Raw genomic sequence first — 22,242 nt, 5'->3', positions numbered from 1 at the left:
TGCTTAAATAGGAATGTAAGGTTCTGTATTTACAGGTCCTTTTTGTAAATGGGCAGTAAAATGGGAGGCTAAGGCAATCTTTATGGATTTGGCAAACTGGATTTGTATTTTTTCTTAAAACCAATTGGGGCATATCCTTTAAATGTATAAAAATTGTTTCTAGTTTGAAAGTTACATGCACACATGCACACACATAAATGGGAAATTGATTTCCACATATCAAAGTCTTCTAATAGACCTGTTTAATGTCTATTCAATGTAGCACATATTATCAAGTTTCTAAAAATAGGCAGGTTTATCTTTTGGGAAGCTATGTTACAACATTCTGCGCATGTTTACACCAATGACTGCAAGAGACATTAATGAATATGCTGCATTTTCCCCTTAGGTCACTTAGCCTCTTACAAAGCATAGCCTCTAGTTCACACAAATTTTCCTATGGATTTTCCAGTGGAACTATTTTTGCAGTATGGTTATTTTTAAAATAATAGGTGGAAAAGCAGCACATAGCCTGGTGATGCTTCCTTTGAAGTCACTTTGCAATTTAGGAGGGGCTTGCTTGTGCATAATTCCTAAAGCATTTCTTAAAGAGCTAATTAGCAGAACAATTAATATGGAGCAGATCTGATTGTAGGAAAATACTTCAATTGTAAAAATAAATGTTAGGATGTCATGTACATATATATAACTTGGATATAATGGGACTTAATTTTGAGTAAATACATCTTAAATTCCAGTCTGGAAAACCTTTAATAACTGTATCCCTTTCTTTAGGAAGACTACCTAAAAGCTGGGTGTGGCCATGTATTTTAGGCTGCCCTCAACCATATTAGCAAGGTAGCACAAGCCTATGGCTTCTATACATAACTAAAAAAGGAAACATTTTTGATAATTCTATTTTTTAATGATTGTAAAATAAATATTAATTAGGGGCAAGCAAACTTCAGTTTACAAATCTACACAATGCAAAATGCTGGCAAAAAACCTATCCTGATATACATACAGACACACAGACCACACAGTTTTTTCTTGCAAAAAAAAAAAGCTATACAATGGAACTGATACAGCAAGGCATAGTAAAGTCAATAGTAATTCAACAAAACAGCAGCTGTGTGCTTTCTAAAAGTGCCCTTCAGTCCACTGTCCATTGGGATTAACATTAGCATTGTCCAGTCTTCAAAGACATAGAAACGTAAGTCCTCAGGCATTTCGATCATCAAATTAGCTATTTTATCAGCAGTAACAACAAATCTTCAGAACAGCCTTCACATACAACTCGACATCTACACAAATACCCCAACAACTGAAACACTAGAAACCCTTTCAGCTTTGCAAATATCAAACAACATTCCCAAGAAAGGCAAGATGGTCATGATTTGCTCCGTTTCTCGCAGCACAAAACAGCCAAAAGATACAAGAGCATACATTTCTGAAGGGGCTCCATACATCCACCTTCCTTCATAAGACTCCTGACCACTCCTACCGCCTCGCTATTCTATGCACACATTTTGCCATCTCTTTCTACATTACCTTCTTGGGTCTTTTCTTCCTCTGGTTACTTCCATTATACTTCTCTCCACCATCACTCTTCTGAGCTGCCTCCTCATTCATCATTTTGAATAGTTTTCAAAGCAAAGAGTGCTGCCATTAAACCCTCTCAAACGTACGGACCATTAGCAAATGTGTCACTTGCCGGAGAGGAGGAGGGATGTGTATGCGGAGAGGGGGAAGGGAGGAGGGAGGGAAGGAGACGTGTACGCACCGAGAGGGTGAGCATGATGGTGTTGCCATGGCAGCAGCTACCACAACTGTTTATCTCACTGCATTGTTAAATCTGATTTAACTAATTATCACAGGATCTTGCCTCTTTCACAGTACAAAATCCCTTGAATGGACCGTGCAGAATGGAGAAGGGAATTTGCAAAACCAGTACAATGACCTACTTAGCACCCTCAAAATTATCTATTTATACATACACAGACATGAGGGGCTCATCGACACCTTCATCCATATCTGTCACAACAGTAATGAGGTCACTGTACCAACGGTGCCGGCTCTCTGCAAGGTATATTATGCATAAGCATTTGCCCTATCTTTCTTTCATTTTCCTGCACCATTGTTGCATCTTTTACCATAAAATGTGGTTTTTGATACAATAAAAATATACAAATGTTTTACAAATGTATTATGAGAAATTTGTACGGGTCACATTTTGGTGCAGATATAGTCACAACTTCACAAACTGATGCACAAATTGGAACATATGTTATCCTTCAAACTCTGGTGCAACAAAAATGCACGTAAAACTGTGTGTGCTTGTGTTACAACAGATGCATAAGGTACAAAAATGTGTTGGCCTAAATTCAATTAGTAGTTTTTGCTAGAGCACATCCACCAAATTGATGTAACGTACCACTTGACAGACTACAGCCTCTTCTACACAGCTGTACAAAATCCAGATCATGTGCTTTGAATTGGATTATATGGCAGTGTAGAAGGGCCCTAGGTGTACTATCCTTTGGACTAGCTACTGGATTTAGGCAATAATATATTTTACCCCATATATAAATTTTATGGGAAGACATCTATATAAATAAAATGTAATGTTCATTTGTGGGATTAATTTAACTCAGAAACCACTGAACAAACTGACACCAAATTTGGACACAATACACCTATCAGGCCGACGAGTGATCATCACTCATAAAAACACTGAAAAAGACAGCGGAACGAACTTAAAAAGCCAATATATATATATATATTACAACATATGCGCAAAACCACATATATATATACATAGACACAAATATATAGACATATACACACACATAAAACACATATACACAGACTGGGCCACAGCAATGCGTGGCAGGGGATAGCTAGTCTCTCTCTCTCTCTATCTATCTATCTATCTATATATATATATATATATACATACACACACACACACACACACATACACACAAACACATACGGTAATGTCTTCCCATAAAATTTATATATGGAGTAAAATTGTAAATAATCTAGTTACGTACTGAGAAATACATGAAAATACACTCACATTTTCATGTTGGTGCTTTTTAAATTATAAAATGAGGCATAGTAAAATTAGAAAATGTAATTATTAAGAAAAACTCAATTAGAGAATTCTGTCCTGCTATAACAAATAGATTGGTATTCCTATACTCGTTAGTATTTCACATAAGTGAAGAAATTATGTCAGTAGCACATAGACTAAAGAATGTATCATGGTTTGGTACACCACAATGGAGATCTCAGCCACAATTATGGAAAATGGGAGAAATGAAAGCTTGTTCCAACTTCTAGTAACACTGTGATCCATATTTCCACACCACTAGTCCAATGGAAACCAGGTGGTGTAGGCTATATTTTAGAGGAAGGAACTGAAATAAGCACTTCTGAGTATCACTTCCCTAAGAAAATTCTATGGAATCCATGAGGTCATCATAGGTTTCCAGGTGACTTGAAGGAACATTACACACACAGTAGCAAAGAGGAAACATCAGTTTGGGAAGACGTTGAGGGATGAGAAAAATGAAAACCTTTCTCAACCCCTCAGCAATCATTCTGATTTTGAGGTTGCTCTTTTCCTACTACTACAAGATGAGAGAAAAACCATCTCAGTGGATATGACGGAGGCTAGCGCAGGAAGAAGTATTTTCAAAATGCCAATAATCTGAGGTTACTTCTTTCTGACCAGTAGCAGCACTGTGTATGTGTGTATCTTCATGCAACATATGCACTGAAATTCCAGCCCCGGAGCCAGCGCCAAATGTGACCATTGAGGCTGAAAAGAGAACACACGCACTAGGTCTATTATTACATCACTACATAATATGAATATCTGGGCTATTTTGTGTGTACAACAGCTTTAAGTCATTTAGAAAACAAACAGGCTTTCTCCTTCTTCCAAGGGAAAGAAGCATCTATGAAAAACGGAATATCACAATGTATTTTCTTTATTTTATTTTAACTAGTGAAAATAAAATGGGGAATGTTTCACAAAAGTATAAAACAAAACAAGGTAAACATCACACCTGGAATACTGTGTCCAGTTCTGGGTAACACAATTGAAGGAAGATGTTGACAAGCTGGAATGTGTCCAGAGGAGGGCGACTAAAATGATAAAGGGCCTGGAGAACAAGCCCTATGAGGAGCAGCTTAAAGAGCTAGGCATGTTTAGCCTGCAGAAGGGAAGGCTGAGAGGATACATGATGGCAGTGAAAAGGAGATTTTCTGGTTGTTCAGTGAAGCTCTGTATTAGTAAGGAGCAGCAGCACAGAGATAAAAAGTAGACCACACCAGCAAAGCAGATGAGCTTTCAAGCTGCTTAGATAATGTGTTGTTGAAGACTTTAATGGCCGGAATCACTAGGTTGCTGTGAGTTTTCTGGGATATATGGCCATGTCTAGGTAATGGTCCCAGATTCAACATGAACATGCTGGATCTGAACTGCTCCAGAGCACAATTATACCAAGCTAAACTGCCCAGTGTAGATAAGCTCCTGGTCAACACTGAAACCTGGGCTTCCAGGCTCAGGACTGAATTCAGGAATACTATCAAACTGTGAACCTGTGTTTTCAAGGGCATTTAAACCCACCTAATACAAACTGAATCCCAGTTCCCAAATTTGTCTCTTGACTAATGAGAAGCAACTCTGTATTTTTTATCAAAGTTTCAATTTGTTTGTCCTCATCGAGTTCATTCCAAATGGCAATATGCTATGTTTATGCATTGAATTGATTGTCCACAGAAGAAGCCCTTGGAAAATGTAGTGCGTGAACATCTGTCCACAAAATATAAACAAATTCTGCATCCAATGATCCCACCAGTGGTTTGAACATATTCCCAAAAAAAGAAGAAAATTTTAAAAGCAAACTTTGATTTTGCCATTTTAGTACCATTGTATATCATAAGACTTGAGCAACCACAGATTTTGGTAATCAAACCCAGGCAGATACCAAGGGCCCATTGCAATAGCATAGACGAAAACCAACAACCATGCTCTCATGTGAAGAGAATGTATCTAACATTATATTAAGTTTGCAATAATCTTGTAATCAAAATTATGTCTTCCAAAACATGTTTGGTGAAAAAATGAGCACTTCTATGTAACAGCTTTCATGATTGATTGTGGGGATGGGGTTCTGAGAATGGGCAAATTGAACAAAAGCATCATTTCTTTTCTGTGATGGTTTGCATAGATTTTGTAGTGTTTGACATTTTTTGGGTCTTTTTAAAAAATTGGAGGGGGGTGCATCTGCAAAATAGGCTCCCATTCTTGTTTTGAACAATAACAGCACTAAAGGTAACAAGTTGAAAAGAAATAGACTATTACAAAGAGTGAATTGCTGTAAGCAGTATCCGGAAAACTGCCTTTACCAAAGTAGCATTTGGTCTATGAAAGTATTTCTCTGTACTGAGCAAGTAGCGGTTGTCTGCTCAATCGTGCAGAACAAAATTAACATTTCTACTGCCACTAAGATACATGTTTTGCTTGCTTCACTGGATGTCATTGGATGACATAGTTTGTAATTTCTTTTTTAAAGAAATCTTTTAAAATACATTTAGGTATTCAGAAAGAAGGGGCTGCCATGGTGCAGCGGGTTAGACCGCTAAGCTGCAGACCGGAAGATCGGCAGTTCGGATCTGCAGGACAAGATGAGCTGCCATTGTTAGCCTTAGCTTCTGCAAATCTAGCAGTTCGAAAACATGAAAATGTGAGTAGATCAGTAAGTACCACTTCGTTCCATTCAGTCATGTCAGCCACATGGCCTAGGAGGTAACTACAGACAATGCTGGCTCTTCAGCCTAAACAGGGAGATGAGCAGCACTCCCCAGAGTCGGACTTAACTAGACTTAATATCAAGGGGAAGCCTTTACTATTCAGAAGGAAGCACTCATAATATGTTGATCTTAACATAATTCTTGTGGCGTAATGCAAAATAAACCACATGTAGTTGATCAGCCCACACATTGCCTTGCCAGAGAAATAAAATATGCAACACAGGTAAAAAATAAATAACTAAATAAATAATAATAATAAATAATAATAATAAATTAATTAATTAATAAATTACTGTTCATAATTCAGAACAACATGTTTATAATCATGTGATTAGTTGCATTAACTCACATAATCACATAATCTCCTTTTTAGAGAGATTTAAAATGGTCTTTCTTTGCCCATGTGGAGAAACTCCTTCAGCGGCTCATGAAGTAAATTAGTCTGTCTCTCTCTTCTCTCTGTACCTGCATAATTCAAGCCTGAATAAAAATGCAACAGTATCCAAAAGTTCCAGGCTCATCCACCATCCCATGCATTGCCCAACCAATCAGTTTCATGCATCTTATTTTACAGTTCTCACACACACAAACACACACTGATTCCTTACATGCTCCAACAATTATGAACAAAGCAGGCATGGGCAAACTTTGGCCCTCCAGATGTTTTGGACTTCAGCTCCAAGAAATCCCAGTCAGCTTACCGACTGCTAGGAATTGTAGGAGTTGAAGTCCAAAACATCTGGAGAGCTGAAGTTTTTCCATGCTGTAACAAGCATAGTCTCCCTTCACTTTTATGTGTTCCCGACCACACCACTCTTTCAAGAAGGCTATGACAAAAACTTTGTTAATGAACTATTGTTAATTATTGTAAACAATTTTTATGTTATGTTATGTTAAACCATAGTTTATAAAGCTGGTTTCTTCCCATCCATTTAAAATGGAAAATCAGATATTTAAGTATTATACTACAAAAGTAGAACTACAATGGCTAACTGCAACATTATGCAATCCCAATCAGGTAGCCTAAAATAAATGCGCAGGATGATGAATGCCTCAATTATCTCTCATTTGTCTTCAACTGCCAGTTTCCTTGAAATCATTAAAAGTAGCAGATGGGGCTCCAAGGCCCCAAGTGGCAAAGATGTGGTGGTCCCAGTGTATTGTTTGCTATGGCAAAAGAATTTTAAAAGAATATTAATGCAATTAATTCTACTGATTTCAATGTATGGACGACTGCTCATGTCACTGAATGTAAAGCAGTTTTTGGCAAATTGCTATACAAGCTGTCACACTTTGTGCACCAAAGGCCCTCAGAAACCACACGGTGCAGAGATCAAGCTGTTCACTTGTTAATGGAACAATTCACTATTCCTTTTGCTCATCAGATTCCCATCAGTTTTCACTAACATCTCATTTTATAGAACAACAGAGTGGGAGATCAATAGAAGTGAAACAGAATAGGTACTACTGTCTTACTTAATGTTCATCATTTGATTTTCAAACTGTTACCATTTTCTAACCTTTTTGTTTTCGAGTGTAAGTACTGATTGAGGGAAGACGAATTTCTACTTCTCCTGCAAGTACTGAATCCCAAATAATGTGAGGTTGCCTATAAACTATATACCTTAATCTTATTATCCAAACTTATATTTCATTAAAAGTACTGCAGAAGAACTAGAGCAGATGTCAAAAACAGCTGCCATAACAGCAGGCTGTCCTTTCACTCAAAAGCAGAAGCAACCATAAACTGTTTTACTGATTTTGCCTCAAGGACACACACACAAGTCTCTGCTTTCGTTAATGATCTGCAGCTAGAAATCAATGCAGGATTAAGTTCTTATAGAGCAATTCTGTGCATGTTTACTTGGACAGAAGCCTCAATGTGTTATGTGACACCTAGGTACAACGAAGTGCAGCATGGTTCTTCAAGACAGGATAAAGTGCCCTTCTCCTGCTTGGATAATATACCATCAATGGAAGGATTCCAACTTCACAAGCCAAATACTGAAGTCTAGGTCAGTGTTTCTCAACTTGGGGGTCAGGATCCCTGAGGGCGGTCATGAGGGTTTTTTAGAGGGGTCGCCAAAAACCATTGGAAAACACATTTTTCTGATGGTCTTAGGAACCCCTTTGGCAGAGAAGGCTGAAGACCTCTTTGCCAGTCCTTCTCTTCTTTTTTGGTGTTGGTGAACTACAACTCCCAGAATTCAAAAATAGCTCCCTAACCCCACCAGTATTCAATGTTGGTCACGTAGGTAGTGTGCCAAGTTTGGTGCAGATCCATTGTGGGCTGGGTTCAGAGTGCTCTTTGGTTGTAGGTTAACTATAAATTACAACTCCCAAATTTCAAGGTTTAGTTTCCCCAAACCACACCAGTGTTCATATTTGGGCATATTTAGTATTCATGCTAAGTTTGGTTCAGATCCATCATTGTTTGAGTCCACAGTGCTCTCTGGATGTAGGTGAACTACAACTCTAAAACATAAGATTAATGCCCACCAAACCCTTCCAGTATTTTCTCTTGGTCATGGGTATGCCAAGATTGGTTCAATTCCATCATTGGTGGAGTTCTGAATGCTCTTTGATTGTAAAAGGTAAAGGTTTTCCCCTGGCATTAAGTCCAGTCATGTCCGACTCTGGGGTGTGGTGCTCATCTCCATTTCTAAGCCGAAGAGCCTGCGTTGTCCATAGACACCTCCAAGGTCATGTGGCCGGCATGAATGCATGGAGCACCGTTACCTTCCCACCAGAGCAGTACCTATTGATCTACTCACATTTGCATGTTTTTGAACTGTTAGGTTGGCAGAAGCTGGGGCTAACAGCAGAAGCAAACGCCGCTCCCCGGATTCGAACCTGTGACCTTTCAAATCAGCCAGTTCAACAGCTCAGCAGTTTAACTCACTGTGCCACTGGGGCTTTGATTGTAGGTGAACTATAAATCCCAGCAACTACAACTCCTAAATGACAAAATAAATCCCCCTCTAACCCGGCCAGGATTCAAATTTGGGCATGTCGACTATTTGTGCTAAATTTTGTCCAGTGAATCAAAATACATCCTGCATATCAGATATTTACATTATGATTCATAACAATAGCAAAATTACAGTTATGAAGTAGCAAGGAAAATAATTTTATGGTGGGGGTCACCACAACATGAGGAACTGTATTAAGGAGTTGCGGTATTAAGAAGATTGAGAACCACTGGTCTAGGTACATCTAGGAAACAAAAAACGTTCCCCTGTGTTTAATATGACTTGTTCTCAATACAACTGGAATATATTTATTGGCCAAGGATTCAATCTAGGCCAGTGGTTCTCAACCTGTTGGTCCCCAGGTGTTTTGGCCTACAATTCCTAGAAATCCCAGCTAATTTACCAGCTGTTTAGATTTCAGGGAATTGAAGGCCAAAACATCTGGGGACCCACAGGTTGAGAATCACTGATCTAGGCCAAGTTTCAAGTCAAGTTTATTCAGTGCTTAGACCATAGGTCTTTCACATAAAAGGCAAACAAATAAATACATGAAAACCAGATTAAATACGATATAAAATACACCATTAAAATCTTATATACATCATTAAAATGCTACATATATCAATGACAAGATGCTTAATCTAGGCAAAGTACCAAGAGTTAAAGACATCATCACAGATTGGAACATGCTAAGTAAATGGAATCAGACTACAAAATATGCCTCCACCTATAACTCCATATATTTACAATCATTATGATTATTATTTTATTTATCTCTCACTTTCCCCCTTTGAAACAATACAGTTGGATTAGGTCGGAATTATTCAGTATTAATTAGCATTTTAAACTATCCTTCCCAGGCCTGCCTTCAGGTCAAATACGTTCCCTTAGGAATCTGTATAAATTACCCGCTGATTTTGTCTCTTTGTAATTAAATAAGTTCATAACATATGGAATATACCACAGGTGTATTTCTGATTACCAATTGGGATTTTATGAAAATCTCTCTTATACTTCATTTTAATCTATTTTTTATTTATTAACCTATACAGTGACCTTTCTGAAAATATAAAGCATCTGATCTTTGCTCTACTGAACCCGGGCTACAATGGTTTTCTTTGAGCTCAAGCTATAATAGATGCTATCATGAAAGGAAGAGACTCATGAATAAATGTAAATTTCTCCTCCTCGAAATTCACATATCTACAATTTCCTCACCACATTTTGCAAAGAATAATCATCATATTAACTATTCTGTAGCTAATGAATAGTCTGGAATTAAGATCACCTGGGATTTCCATGACCTTCTCTTAATAAGAGGGTTCTCTTGGTTACTGAAGTCAAACCCTGAGGTGGCATCTGTCCAACACTGATAAGAAGTCAACAACTGAACAGGCACACTTTATCCTTAAATCAAACAATCAGGCCAAGTGAAGGGAAAAATTAGCACAGCAAGTATCTAATTGTATGTGAAGGAAAATGGCAATCTGAATTATTTTTCTCCCAAAAGGAAGAAGGCCAAAGTGAGTCTTTACAGCACAGAAAATCAGTTCTTCTACAGTACATGCTATTATACTAGAACCCCCAGAGCAATGTACACTATTTTACAAATGATTTAGCATTACAGAAAGAATCAGTATTTTGAGATAATACAAAAATGTACAATCTAATCCACGCAAAACCATGAAAATGCATACAATTGGGCAATTGTGAGGTTTTCCAGACAGCTGTTGTTTTAAACATCTTTTTTCCGTGAAACTGAAATATCATTGTATCTTCACTGCAATTTATGTTGCTTCTTTTGGAAAAGGGTGTCCTTTTGGAAAACCAGAATCTCCAAAGCCTTTTGGAAATTAATTGACATTCACCACCATTTGGAAAATCATAACCCTTTTGTAAAATATGATCTTCCCGAGAAAAGCAAAAAACTTGTTAGAGTGAATCTTCTCTTTAATGGTATATATCCACTAGTATTCATGTAAGGCAAATTAGGTTTCTCAGTTGTTAGACTGACATACCTGGTTATCTCTCTGAACTGTTAGGAACAAAGATTATGCCAATACACAAAATATATAGCAGATCTTCAGAGGTATTATTTTAGTTGCCCAGAAACATCTGTTTGTTGTTGTTTATTCGTTCAGTTGCTTCCGACTCTTCATGACCTCATGGACCAGCCCACACCAGAGCTCTGTATCGGCCGTTGTCACCCCCAGCTCCTTCAAGATCAAGTCAGTCACTTCAAGGACACCATCCATCCATCTTGTCCTCTTCCTTTTTCCTTCCATTTTCCTCAGAACCATTATCTTCTCCAAGCCTTCCTGTCTTCTCATTATAAACATCTACTCTCCCATAATATATATTTGGTTTTAAATCATGCTCTCAAGAGACAAAAATAAGTAGTCTTCATTAAAAATAACACAGTTGGTTTACTTACAAAAGTCATGTATTCAGCATTCAGGTACAGTGCTTATACGTTGAAAGTTTAAACAGTAAGTTCTCTAAGGCAGTCTGTTGCAGTCTTTTCTATGTCTTATGTCTAATGCATACTCTCTTAATGCAAACAAAACACAACCTAAACACAACTAAATACAATACACTACAACACTCTGACTTCCAAAATGGAATCTCGGTCTGAATAGTCCCAGATCTGTAGTCCCTCCCACAACGTCAAATAACATAGAGTTAAGGGAAACTGCATACAAATACACACGTATACAAATATATAGTAAGCAATCTGAACTATATACATAACAAATAACTAGTATAGGAGGCTTATAAAAGGTTGCTATTTCCAACAGCTTCAACCTGTCTACAAACTAAATTAGTAACTTTTGATTATCCTTATTATTCTGTGATACACACTTGCCTTATAGCTACCAAATGCTTTAGGAATGGCATTTGTATTGCGCCTAACCATAGAAAAACATGGAGTGACAACATAAAAGTGATTACATTTCTCCTTTTTATTTGATTAATACTGGATTTTAAGGTTGTTTTTTTTTTTTAAAAAAAAAGACATACAAAGTGTTTTAGTTGAAAGTATGCTATGTTTCATCTGTATAAATGAGTGAATGAATGTTGTTGGGAATAGAAAGAGTCTAGATTATAAACTAATTCAGGTAACTAAGAGCTAAATTGTACCTGTAGACTTATGGCAACATGACATCCTTTACACCTTGATCATACTTTTTAAACTAAATCTTATTCCTAACCAAAGTGAACAAACTGAATCAAAGTAAGTACTGACTTTAAAAGCTCTCCTTCGTTGAACCGATTAACTTGGAACTAATGACCTAATTTAGACGAAAGTTACCAAGTTTCTGCATTTGTTGGGTCCATTAAAGATACACCAATTTGAAATCTATTGTGGCACCTCTACAGAAGTCTGGTTATTAATGTAATATAAACAAATACTTTTTAAGAAATGTCAGTAACACAAATAAAATTGTTTGCCAAACTTTTCAGCATAATTTCCTCTAATTGTAAACTCTTGCCAACAAGACTGGAATTGGAACTGAGTCATTTAAAGCACCGGAAGAAACAATCAGCAGGCTGAGATACATCTGAGAAAGCAAGAAGTACAAAATACATTTTAAAAATAAAATAAAAAGAGGTGCAGCTTTCCCTCCAGGTTGGAAAAATGTGATGAAAACTAAACATGGTTTCAAATCTAAAACACATCACTCAGTGTTTTCATACAGGAAAAATTTAAATGTATTATATTATTGGGTTGTTTCATGTTTTCCAGACTGTATGGCCATGTTCCAGAAGCATTCTCTCCTGATGTTTTGCCTGCATCTATGGCAGGCATCCTCAGAGGTTGTGAGTTCTAAGGATGCCTGTCATAAATGCAGTCAGGAGAGATTGCTTCAGGAGCATGGCCATACAGCCCAGAAAACACGCAACAACCCAGTGATTCTGACCATGAAAGCCTTTGACAATATATTACATTATTGCAAAATCATAGAATTTATTTGTGTTAAAATCAACTGAGAAAATGGGGGGGGGGGGAGCATATTGCACAAATGAATAAATTTGATAGCAGGTTCAGTGTATAGCTTTGCACTGTTGTTGTGTTCCCTTAAATCATTTCATAGAATACAATAACTTTACTGTCAATGTACATTGCAGCACATATCACAAACAACACAACCATTCCTCCACACTCCCACCCCACTGCACAGCTCCCAATGCCACACCAGTAAGAAGCCATGAAGTTCAATATAGTTACAACTCTAGGATAAAAGCTGTCTCTTGGTCTCTTTGTCCTTGTTTTTGTCACCCTGTACTGTCTGGCAGATGGTAATAATTCCCCCCTACCCCCCACCCCCCAAAAAAAAGAATATGTTGAGTGAGCTGGATCCCCAAGAATGCTCTGAGCTTTCTTAAGGCTGCAGGACCTATAAGGTTCTTCCAAAGAGGGGAAAGGGCAACCAATGATTATCTGCGCAGAAGTGGTGACCATTTGGAGTTCCTTCCTATCTGCAACTGTGCAGTTACCAAACCACATACAGATGCAGTAGGTTAGGGCACTCTCTATAACACATCAGTAGAAAGTCACCAGCCGTTTTTTATTCAGTTGTTGGTTCCGGGGAGTATAATCTCTGCTGGGCCCTCTTAATCAATGCCGCTGTATGGGTGCCCCATGTCAGATCCTCCTTAACAGTGACACCCAGGAATTAAAACTGGCCACCTGCTCCACTTGGTCCCTATTTATGACCAAGGGCTGGATTTCTGGTCTGTTCTTTCTGTAGTCCACTATGAGCTCCTTAGTCTTATTAATGTTAAGAACCAGATTATTGTCCCTGCACCACAAGAGCAACCGATCCACCTCATCCCAATAGGCAGACTCATCCCCTTTAGAGATAGGCCCCACCATGGATGCATCAGCTGCAAATTTAGTAATGATACTGCTCCAATTGATGGGGGTGCAGTCATATGTGTACAAAGCATAAATGAGAGGACTCAACACACAGCCCTGTGGTGTCCAAGTGTTGAGAGTGAGAAGTAATCATACCTCATTGAGAGTGAGGTATGATTACCTAATTTAACCACCTAGGAATATCCAGACAAGAAGTCCATAATCTAGGAACAGGGTGAATATGACAATTCAAGATCCATAAGTTTAGACACCAGTCTATGTGAGAGGAACTAACGGGGAACTAAAGTCTGCAAAAAATCATCCTCACAAAGTTCTTCCATTGTTCCAAATGGGTGAGATTAGTGTGGAACATGATAGTTATGGCGTTCTCTGTTGATCTGTTGACTTTATATGCAAACTGAAGGCAAGCCAATGGTATACCTACGGACCAGTTTTTGAAGGCACTTCATGATATTGGAAATGAGTGCCACTGGTCTGTAGTCCTGAAAATTACCAGCAGGTAAGTTCTTTGCTACTGGAACAATGATGGAGGCCTTCAAACAAGATGGAGTAAAATACTGAGATAAAGATTAATTAGAATCACATAAAAACACCAGCCAGTTGGTCAGCACAGTCTTTAAGTACCTGGACAGAAATGCCATCTGGTCCAGCAACATTCCTAGGATTGACAGCTCTCAAAACATACCTTACCTCATGTTCCTCCATAGTGATGTCGAGCTACAACTGCACAGTAGCTGAATTCCAGCTATCTCTGGTGGGCTTACTTCAAAGCAGGTGAAAAGATTATTCAACTCCTCTAGCAATAATGCATCCAATGATGCAATGACGAATTGTTTGATTTACAGTTGTATTTGTTTAATCCCCTGCCACACCTGCCTTGTGTTGTTACTGTGGAAATAATCTGCCATGCAAAAGTCACTGGGCTTTCTTTGTCATCCAGGTTGAAGTAAATTTCTGGAGAAATTTCTGACTTGTGGAAACCCCAGTCATCATTTAACCCTTGTCTTCAAAATTGTATTCCAACAATCAAACCAATCATTAAGTTGGCTTTCACATGGTTTACAGTGCTAAAATAAAGCATGTAAAACAAGCTTGGTACAATCATTGACCCCATATGGTAAAAAGGTTTTGGAGAACCATTGACCATATGGAGTCAATGATTGTCCCAAACATCCAGACCAACACATTTCTTTTACTAATTCAACTTTTAATATTTGCTGGAGTGAAGACCACAGATCTCCATGAAAGTGAAATACCACAAATAAAGAAACTGCTATTTTTCCCCTTAATGTGTATCTAGGAATTTCTAGGTCTTTAGCATGACTCTATAGTCATCTTCCACTGGAAGATGGACATAGAATCACAAAAGAAGACCTAGAGGTTCCTAGAGAGGTGTTTCATAGAGGAGCACTGGAGAACCTAGAGATTCCTCGAGATAATGTTTTTTATCAAATCAACAAGTAAATAAATCCTCAAAAGTCCAAACTGCAAATGTGAGAGCTGACTTGCAGAAATATTAAACCTATCCCCAACTGTTGAGAAACGAAACTGAATGGGCACTTAGGCACTCTATAATTGCCATCCTGATCACATGCCATGTAATGATTACTATAACCTACTGGAGATAGTTCCTGGCAAGGAGGAATGTTTCCTGTGAGTGCACTTGATAGGGTGTCCATTGCAAACAAAGACAAACACAGAGAGAATGAGAGAGAGAATGAGAGAGAGAGACTGACTCTTTTTGCACTTCAAGGCTGGGATGATAAGAAATCATCAGAGGCAAAGTCTCAAAGACATAACATTTTACAAAAAGCAAGAAAGGTCTGTCAGGTGTAATGGTCTGAGGCCCCTAGATCTACATAAACTCTGCAAACTCAGCATTTTATAATAACGTTCTGACAGACCTCAACAAAATCATTAGGCATGTTCCCCACAGAGCTGTCTTTCTGCTATGAATTCTAATGAAGATCTAAGGTTAAAGGAAATCTTACTTCATACAGAAGGGAGGGAGTAAAGCTATAAAGTCAATACAAGAAGTCTGTGATGGAATTATTTTCATTTGGGAAAATGCTGGCTATATTAATAGGGATGTTGCTAGGTGATTTAAAGCTGCAGTCATTTTTATACAGTATTTCCCCTGATTTTTGTAAATGTCATATAGAAAAGCAATAGAATATAGTGTCATATAGCAAAAACAACAGTGTCTTGTGATATCTTAAAGGCTTTCCATTTATTACATTGGTTTCCAAAGGTCAAGAAGCCCACTTAGTCACATTATTAGAATGTCATCTTTTGGTTGCTATTTCAATGGATTGTAGTACTGCCTCCAGTTGGAAGATAGTGGAAAGAAGATTTGGCATTTTCTCTTCTTTGACAGAATGTGAGCTATTCCATAGTCCTTTAGACAATGTCTAAAACTTCTCCAGAAGCTGTCAAACCCTGGAAGGGACTGCTGTTCAGACAACAGGAAGACATATGGTGTGTCCCATATGTGAACACAACCCTATTACCTTCCTTTTCTAAACCAAGATGAAATGAACATGCCTACCCATTCATTCTCTTCCACAGGTAACCTCCAGCATGCCTGTCCCCTTCCACAACTTGGCAGCTACAGTGGAGATGTTTTACATGGGACATAAAGGATAGCCTCTTGTACTCCATCTCCCTCCAAATATTTTCAGGTAAATATGGAATTGTGTGGGCAAACCTCATTCCATGGGTGACCACTCCTATTTACTTCCTGTTCCATGTCATTAAAAGTTGATTCTTCATTGTCACTGGGGCCTGGCAGCAGGGATGGGGACACAAAGGGCTAAAGCATATCCCCTTGTGCCCCCATCCAAAAAATACATATATGTGGGAAGTAGAAACTGAATGGTGCAGGAGCTGCTCTTTGATCTGTTTGCATAATGTAGGATCTTAGCCATGGTGCTCTAAATGTGATAAACCTTGTCATACACCTAATACAAATAGTTTGGTAAGGCTTAAGGATATTTTGGCAGAGAAGGCCAAAAACCTTGTAAAACTTCAACTCACATGATTCCATAGCTTTGAGCCAGGGCAATTAACAATGATATCAAACTACATTAATCCTACAGTGTAGATGCACCCAATGCTATATGCTGCAAGCTAGGCATATCTGATTCAAAAGTTAATACAATCATTAAGAATAATGTCAAACTTTTCAATAAAATTGAAAATGCTATGCTAATGCATACTAAAATTATTGTGAAGTGGGATAAGCTAAATGCTGATTTGTTAAAAACTTTTACATTGGATTTAAGACTGAACCGACCACAGTATTCCTCTTCACACAGGCATTACCCAGACCAAAGCCCTAATTCTATTTAATATAATCAAGTTTGAAAGAGGAGAGGCATCTGTGGAAGAAATATTTTAGGCTAGAAAAATCTGGTTTAATTGGTTTAAGACAAGGTATAATTTGCGTAACAGTGCAGGGAGAAGCAGCTATCAAAGATACTACAGATGCAGAGATGTATCCTATAGAACTTGAAATACATATAGAGATGGTGACTATATAAGCAGTTTTCATTGTAGATGAAACAGTCCTATATTAAAAGAAAATGAATTTCAAAGGCAGACCCACATTGTTGAGAGGTGCTAATGCAGGTGATCACTGTGAGCCAAAGCCTAGTTTTCTTACCATTCAAGGGATCCCCAAGACCTTTTGAAGTCTAGCCTTCCAATTTATTATAAGACTAATTTAAAATCCTGGATGACGGCTGATTTATATACAATTTGATTCTCAGATTATTTCAAGCCTACAGTTGATTGTTACTGCGGAAAATAAAATATTTCCTTTTAGATTCTATGGTTTGTTGACCAAACTCCAAACCACCCTAGAGTTCCTTCAAAGAAATTCAAGTCGCCTTCATGCAACAATTTCTAGTTTTTGACAGTGCTCTGGTCCCTAACCTGTCAAGCAAGGAATGCCTGTTATTTTAAGATTCCTTTTACAAATAGGAAACTGGGAATGAAAGAGACCTGAAGGTTCTCTCTGTGTGATGGTTCATAGAGTCTGGAGAGTTGACGGCTATTTCAAATCCATGATCAAGACTATCCTTCCAGCTGCAAAGGTTTTTTAAGTAACGGGGATACTATTCTGGAAAGATATGTATGGAATAAGTCATCTTCTGTTCACCTCCAGTTCTATCCTTATGTCACCCTTGTCACAACAGGGTGTGATTGCACATCTAGGAGCACATCCATCAGAAAATAACACAATGTAGATAGATCCCATCTATATTTGGTTGCACCTCTGAATCCTCATCCAGTTTCCTGATCTGTGTGTGTGTGTGTGTGTGTGTGTGTGTGTGTGGCTGACGGTCTACTCTGAACTGGAGCCATGATTCCCTGCTGTATCTTAACATTGCAAGCATTCATTGGCAAATGTCTAATTTATCAGGGGGTCAGAAACTACCTTGTTAATGTAAACTATATTCCAAGCTTAACACATTGATATTTCACATTTATAAACCAAGAACTTCATATTTCAATAGCTTATTTGTTTAAATATTTATTCCTCTAAATGTCTGGTTTCCTGGTGTACATCATAAGCCATTCTCTTCTTCTACAGGAAATACTTTCCCTTGATTTATTCAATGTAGTGAGACATTAATGAAATAGTTCCTATCATATTTATTGTTACATTTATGTTTTACTATAAAATAATATACATATAAGTGCTGAAGTAAGGTTATTGGAAACCAGGGTTCAAATCCCCAGTTGACCATAGAAACCAGTTGGGTGACCTTGGTCACACTCTCTATGTCTCAGTGGAAGGCAATGGCAAAAGTCCTCCAAAGTTATCTTGCCAGGAAAACCTCATCATAGGTTCATCTTAAGGCCACCAAATATGAGAAAATACTTAAAAGCACAGAAACAATCTCACAATAACAAGATAATGTGGAAAATATTTTTCCTGTGATTACCGGATTGTATGGCTATTTTGTGTGTTATTTGTTCCACTTTCTATGGCCAACTTGTTTTCTGTTTGCTATTTCTCCTGGTCCTGACCTTCTGGTTGTCATTGATTGATTGATCTCAGCAGCAATGAGTGAAACAGCTAGGACCTAATTGCTAAATGAGAATATGAACTTCTATTAAATACAATAAACCCATTATACAATAAAATACATAAACAGGGGCTTTAAAATGGAGTCCTGTTACAAAACATATAAGATGCCTTACCAAACACAATGAGAATATATTTGCAACAATTGGACAGTGGGTGTAACATTTTTTTCACACTTTTGAAACAGTAACATCTAAATAGCATATGTTTATTTTTTATTTATAATAATGATTTGTTGTAATAACCTGATGGCACATTCCCAAAAGTGTTACATTTTTTTCTTTGATATTAAATATTTTTATTTAGGAGACTGATTTTGCCAACCTCACAAATTACTGTATTCAAATGTTTTTTTAATAAAAATCTTCATGTGTCATTTATCATATTGAATTATTTATAATAGATATACCCTGCTTCTTGAGGCATAAAGATTTGGCTGAATGGTATTCAAAGTTTAAGAAATGACTTAACTGGCAGCATTTATACAGTAAATGTACTAAAAACTGAAAGATACAAGATCAAAAAGACCCTGGCCAATACTAAACAAGTCTTTTTCCCCTCTGCATCAAGGAATAAAAAGGAACATTAGATGCTTTGTAATGATATAAGCAAAGCTATCACAATTTTATTATTAGAGACTGACCTTTAACTATTTTTATTTATGCCCATAATCCTATTCCTGGGCCTAAACAACACTAAACTCAATGGGCTTTCCTCTGTGCTCCTGCTCAAATTTCAGACCCACATTTCTTAGCAAAGTTCTTACAGAGTAAACTGTTGAAGTAACAGTACAGTAAATGGGCCCTTCCAGGCAAGGTAGAAATCCAGGAGGAAGTGGATTATTTCCTTGAGGGATGGCTAGATGCCATTGTGGGTCAAGTGGCATCCATTCCCCCCCCCCCCCCATTTCCCCCAAAATAAATTCCTGGAGGAGCCTTCTGGCAGCACAGATCCCTCTGCAGAGTGTACTCCTGATGCAAAACAATGATGCATCAGGAGGTGGGGGAAAGGAAATGGGCGGCTGGAGGGGAGGGGGTGGGCACCCTCCCACTCCTCTGCATTGCAGGAGCCCAAAGAACCAGGATGTTTGTGGTGACTGACCCCTGAGACTGTGGAAAGTAGGGAATTCCAGTTTTCTCTGGATTGATTTGCTTTCATTTGGGAGACTCAGGTAAAAGAACGACAGGTCCCGCATTTTGGGGCTGTTTGGAAGGGCCCTATTTTGAGTACTCAGCACACCTTTACAAGTGTTGTTAATCACACCTTTGAATCCAAAGCATTGTAAGTTTTACCCTTTAGCATTATCCTTCTGTAAACCTCTGTAAATAAAAATAACAAGGCAATTTTAGAAATAACTCAATAAATTCTCATAGTAATGACAATTAAAGCCTAGCTTATATTCATTCATCTTCATATCAAAATACCAACAAATATCATTGAATGTTGATAAGGTGAATTTTAATTTCTGTGGCATTTTGACAACCATTACAACTAGACTGGAATTTAAATCCAGATGTCGAGACATTAAGATGTGTGTGTGTGCATGCAGGCATGCGCACGCGCACACACACACAAACACACACACAGATCTCCACGAGCTCTTGAAGACAATGGAACAATACGAGAAGAGGGGTTTTAAAAGTTATCAAGGCTAAGGGTCATGGGGGTGAACAAAACCCCTTGGGCTGCAGGTGGCATGTTGTGCAGAAAGAAAGAATGTAAGTGCAAGGCTATACAATCATCTTTTTTATATACCTTCTGCTTTCTAGCTATAAACCAACTTTAAAGGAATGCTTCTGAGCGGTCAATTGGCACTTATAGGTATCAGATAGAGACCTAACACATGCTATACAATAATGAATAAACTGCCTAATATATAGCTTTGAATAATAAGCATTTCATAATGAGCAAATAAGGTCCAAAATGCATAGATAATGTTGTCTGGATTTGAAAAAGCATGAACATTGAAAGGGAAAGAAAGAAACTCCTGGAATGTGGGAAGGAGATTTAGAACAAGGAAAGGTTTAATGAATACCAGGATGGAGGGAAAGAGATACCAGCAAGCAAGGAAAAGGAGATGAGGGAAAGCCAAAATCTGGACTGGGGTAACATATACAGATTGAGTAAATACCAAGGTAGAGAGACCAGTGTAAAAGAAGAAATTATATGAAAAGAAGATACAACATTAGGGTTAGGTGGGATTAAAGGGTTTTTCCTCCATGCAAAGCTGATGGTTTTTGTTACTGAAAATAAATGAAGAATAGAATGGATTAAAGATATCTCAGAATAACACTACACACATGTTAACCCTCCTTCATATATCTTGGCAATTTTTCAATAACAATTCAGAACAAATAGTATAATTGCAGCAGAAGTAATAATCACAACAGAAGCAATTATACTATTTCCTTTGAATTCTTATTGCAAAATAGCCAGAATCTCTATATCCATATCAAAAATTTTGCAAGAGGTTCTGAAAGAAGGTACATGTAGTACATAAAAAAACCAATCAATTCGTAATTGTTAATGTCCTGTCCACCAAATTACTGTTAAACAGCTGCACACTGTATCATGGTCCAAAGCAGTCAGCCAAAATAAGGGTGAGACACAAGTGTAGTCCAAAATCCTTTCCAAGATATTCAAAGCCAAGTAATCTCACCAACACCAAGGCTGAAAGCTAAAACATATTCCACATACCAAAGTCAAGGTTCACCAGGCTGTAACAATTTTACTGACATTGCTTCCAGCACCTAACTGATCTGGCCTCCAGCTACTTGTGTCACTTTCCCAAGTGATTCCACCTGTTGGCCCTCCTCTGAGCCAACTGACTGGATCTCCTCAGTTGAATAAGTTCTTAATTGCAGCCTTGCTGGAATACTTAGTTCCTAGTTTGCTTTCTGAAACTCCTGATTCTGCCCCGATTCTGTATCCCTGTCTCCTTGGAGCTGCTGCTCCTGCTCTGTAGAGGTAGATTCCTCAGTGTCAGACTGCTCGTGCTGATGATCTATGTTTGCCCCTAACTTAGATGCTGGGCAAAGAAACCATTCCCCTTCCCCCTCAACACAAGTCATGACAGTAATGTTCAATGACACATAACTTCAGTATGTAGATGAAATAGCTTCCCTCTTCTGTAGTACAAAAATATTTAGGTCCTTTAGTAGACAGGATAACTGAAGAAGAAAAGAGGAGTCAGGTGTCCCCATGTTTAACTTCCTGCTCAGAAATTGTTTTCTTTCATTGTTAACATGGGGAGATAAGATAATTACAGTTACTCAATATGGTCAGTAGTCAAGTGTCTTTTCTATCACTTCATCCAAGAAATAGGATTTCAAGGCCCACTGCTAGCTCAGATTAGACTTTGTAGCTCATCACTGTCCATTTAAATGTTGCAACTGCACGAGCTGGTATCCATATGGTTTACATACTTAGCCTCTAATATTTTAGCCTATCAAAAGTATAGAAGAAAATAAGCAGTATTTCTTTTT

General features: G+C 37.9%; 1 protein-coding gene across 11 annotated transcripts in view; it reads right to left on the bottom strand.

Annotated features, from left to right (window-relative positions):
- Positions 1-22,242, bottom strand: part of ANK2 (ankyrin 2) — a 358,785-nt gene that overhangs the window by 222,462 nt on the left and 114,081 nt on the right. For 3 of the 11 annotated variants that reach the window (XM_067468651.1, XM_067468653.1, XM_067468660.1), the window contains exon 1: positions 1,531-1,731. The exons of 2 other annotated variants lie outside the window; for them this stretch is intronic. In XM_067468651.1, the coding sequence (XP_067324752.1) occupies positions 1,531-1,614 (84 nt within the window). In that variant the 5' untranslated portion in view covers positions 1,615-1,731. Of the gene's footprint in view, positions 1-1,530; positions 1,732-22,242 lie in introns of those variants that run through there. 6 more of the 11 variants (XM_067468655.1, XM_067468662.1, XM_067468658.1 and 3 more) reach the window with 2 other exon arrangements.

The sequence above is a fragment of the Anolis sagrei genome, chromosome 5 (assembly GCF_037176765.1).
Source record: "Anolis sagrei isolate rAnoSag1 chromosome 5, rAnoSag1.mat, whole genome shotgun sequence".
NCBI lineage: Eukaryota > Metazoa > Chordata > Lepidosauria > Squamata > Dactyloidae > Anolis > Anolis sagrei.
This window is presented reverse-complemented; position numbering and strand designations above follow the sequence as displayed.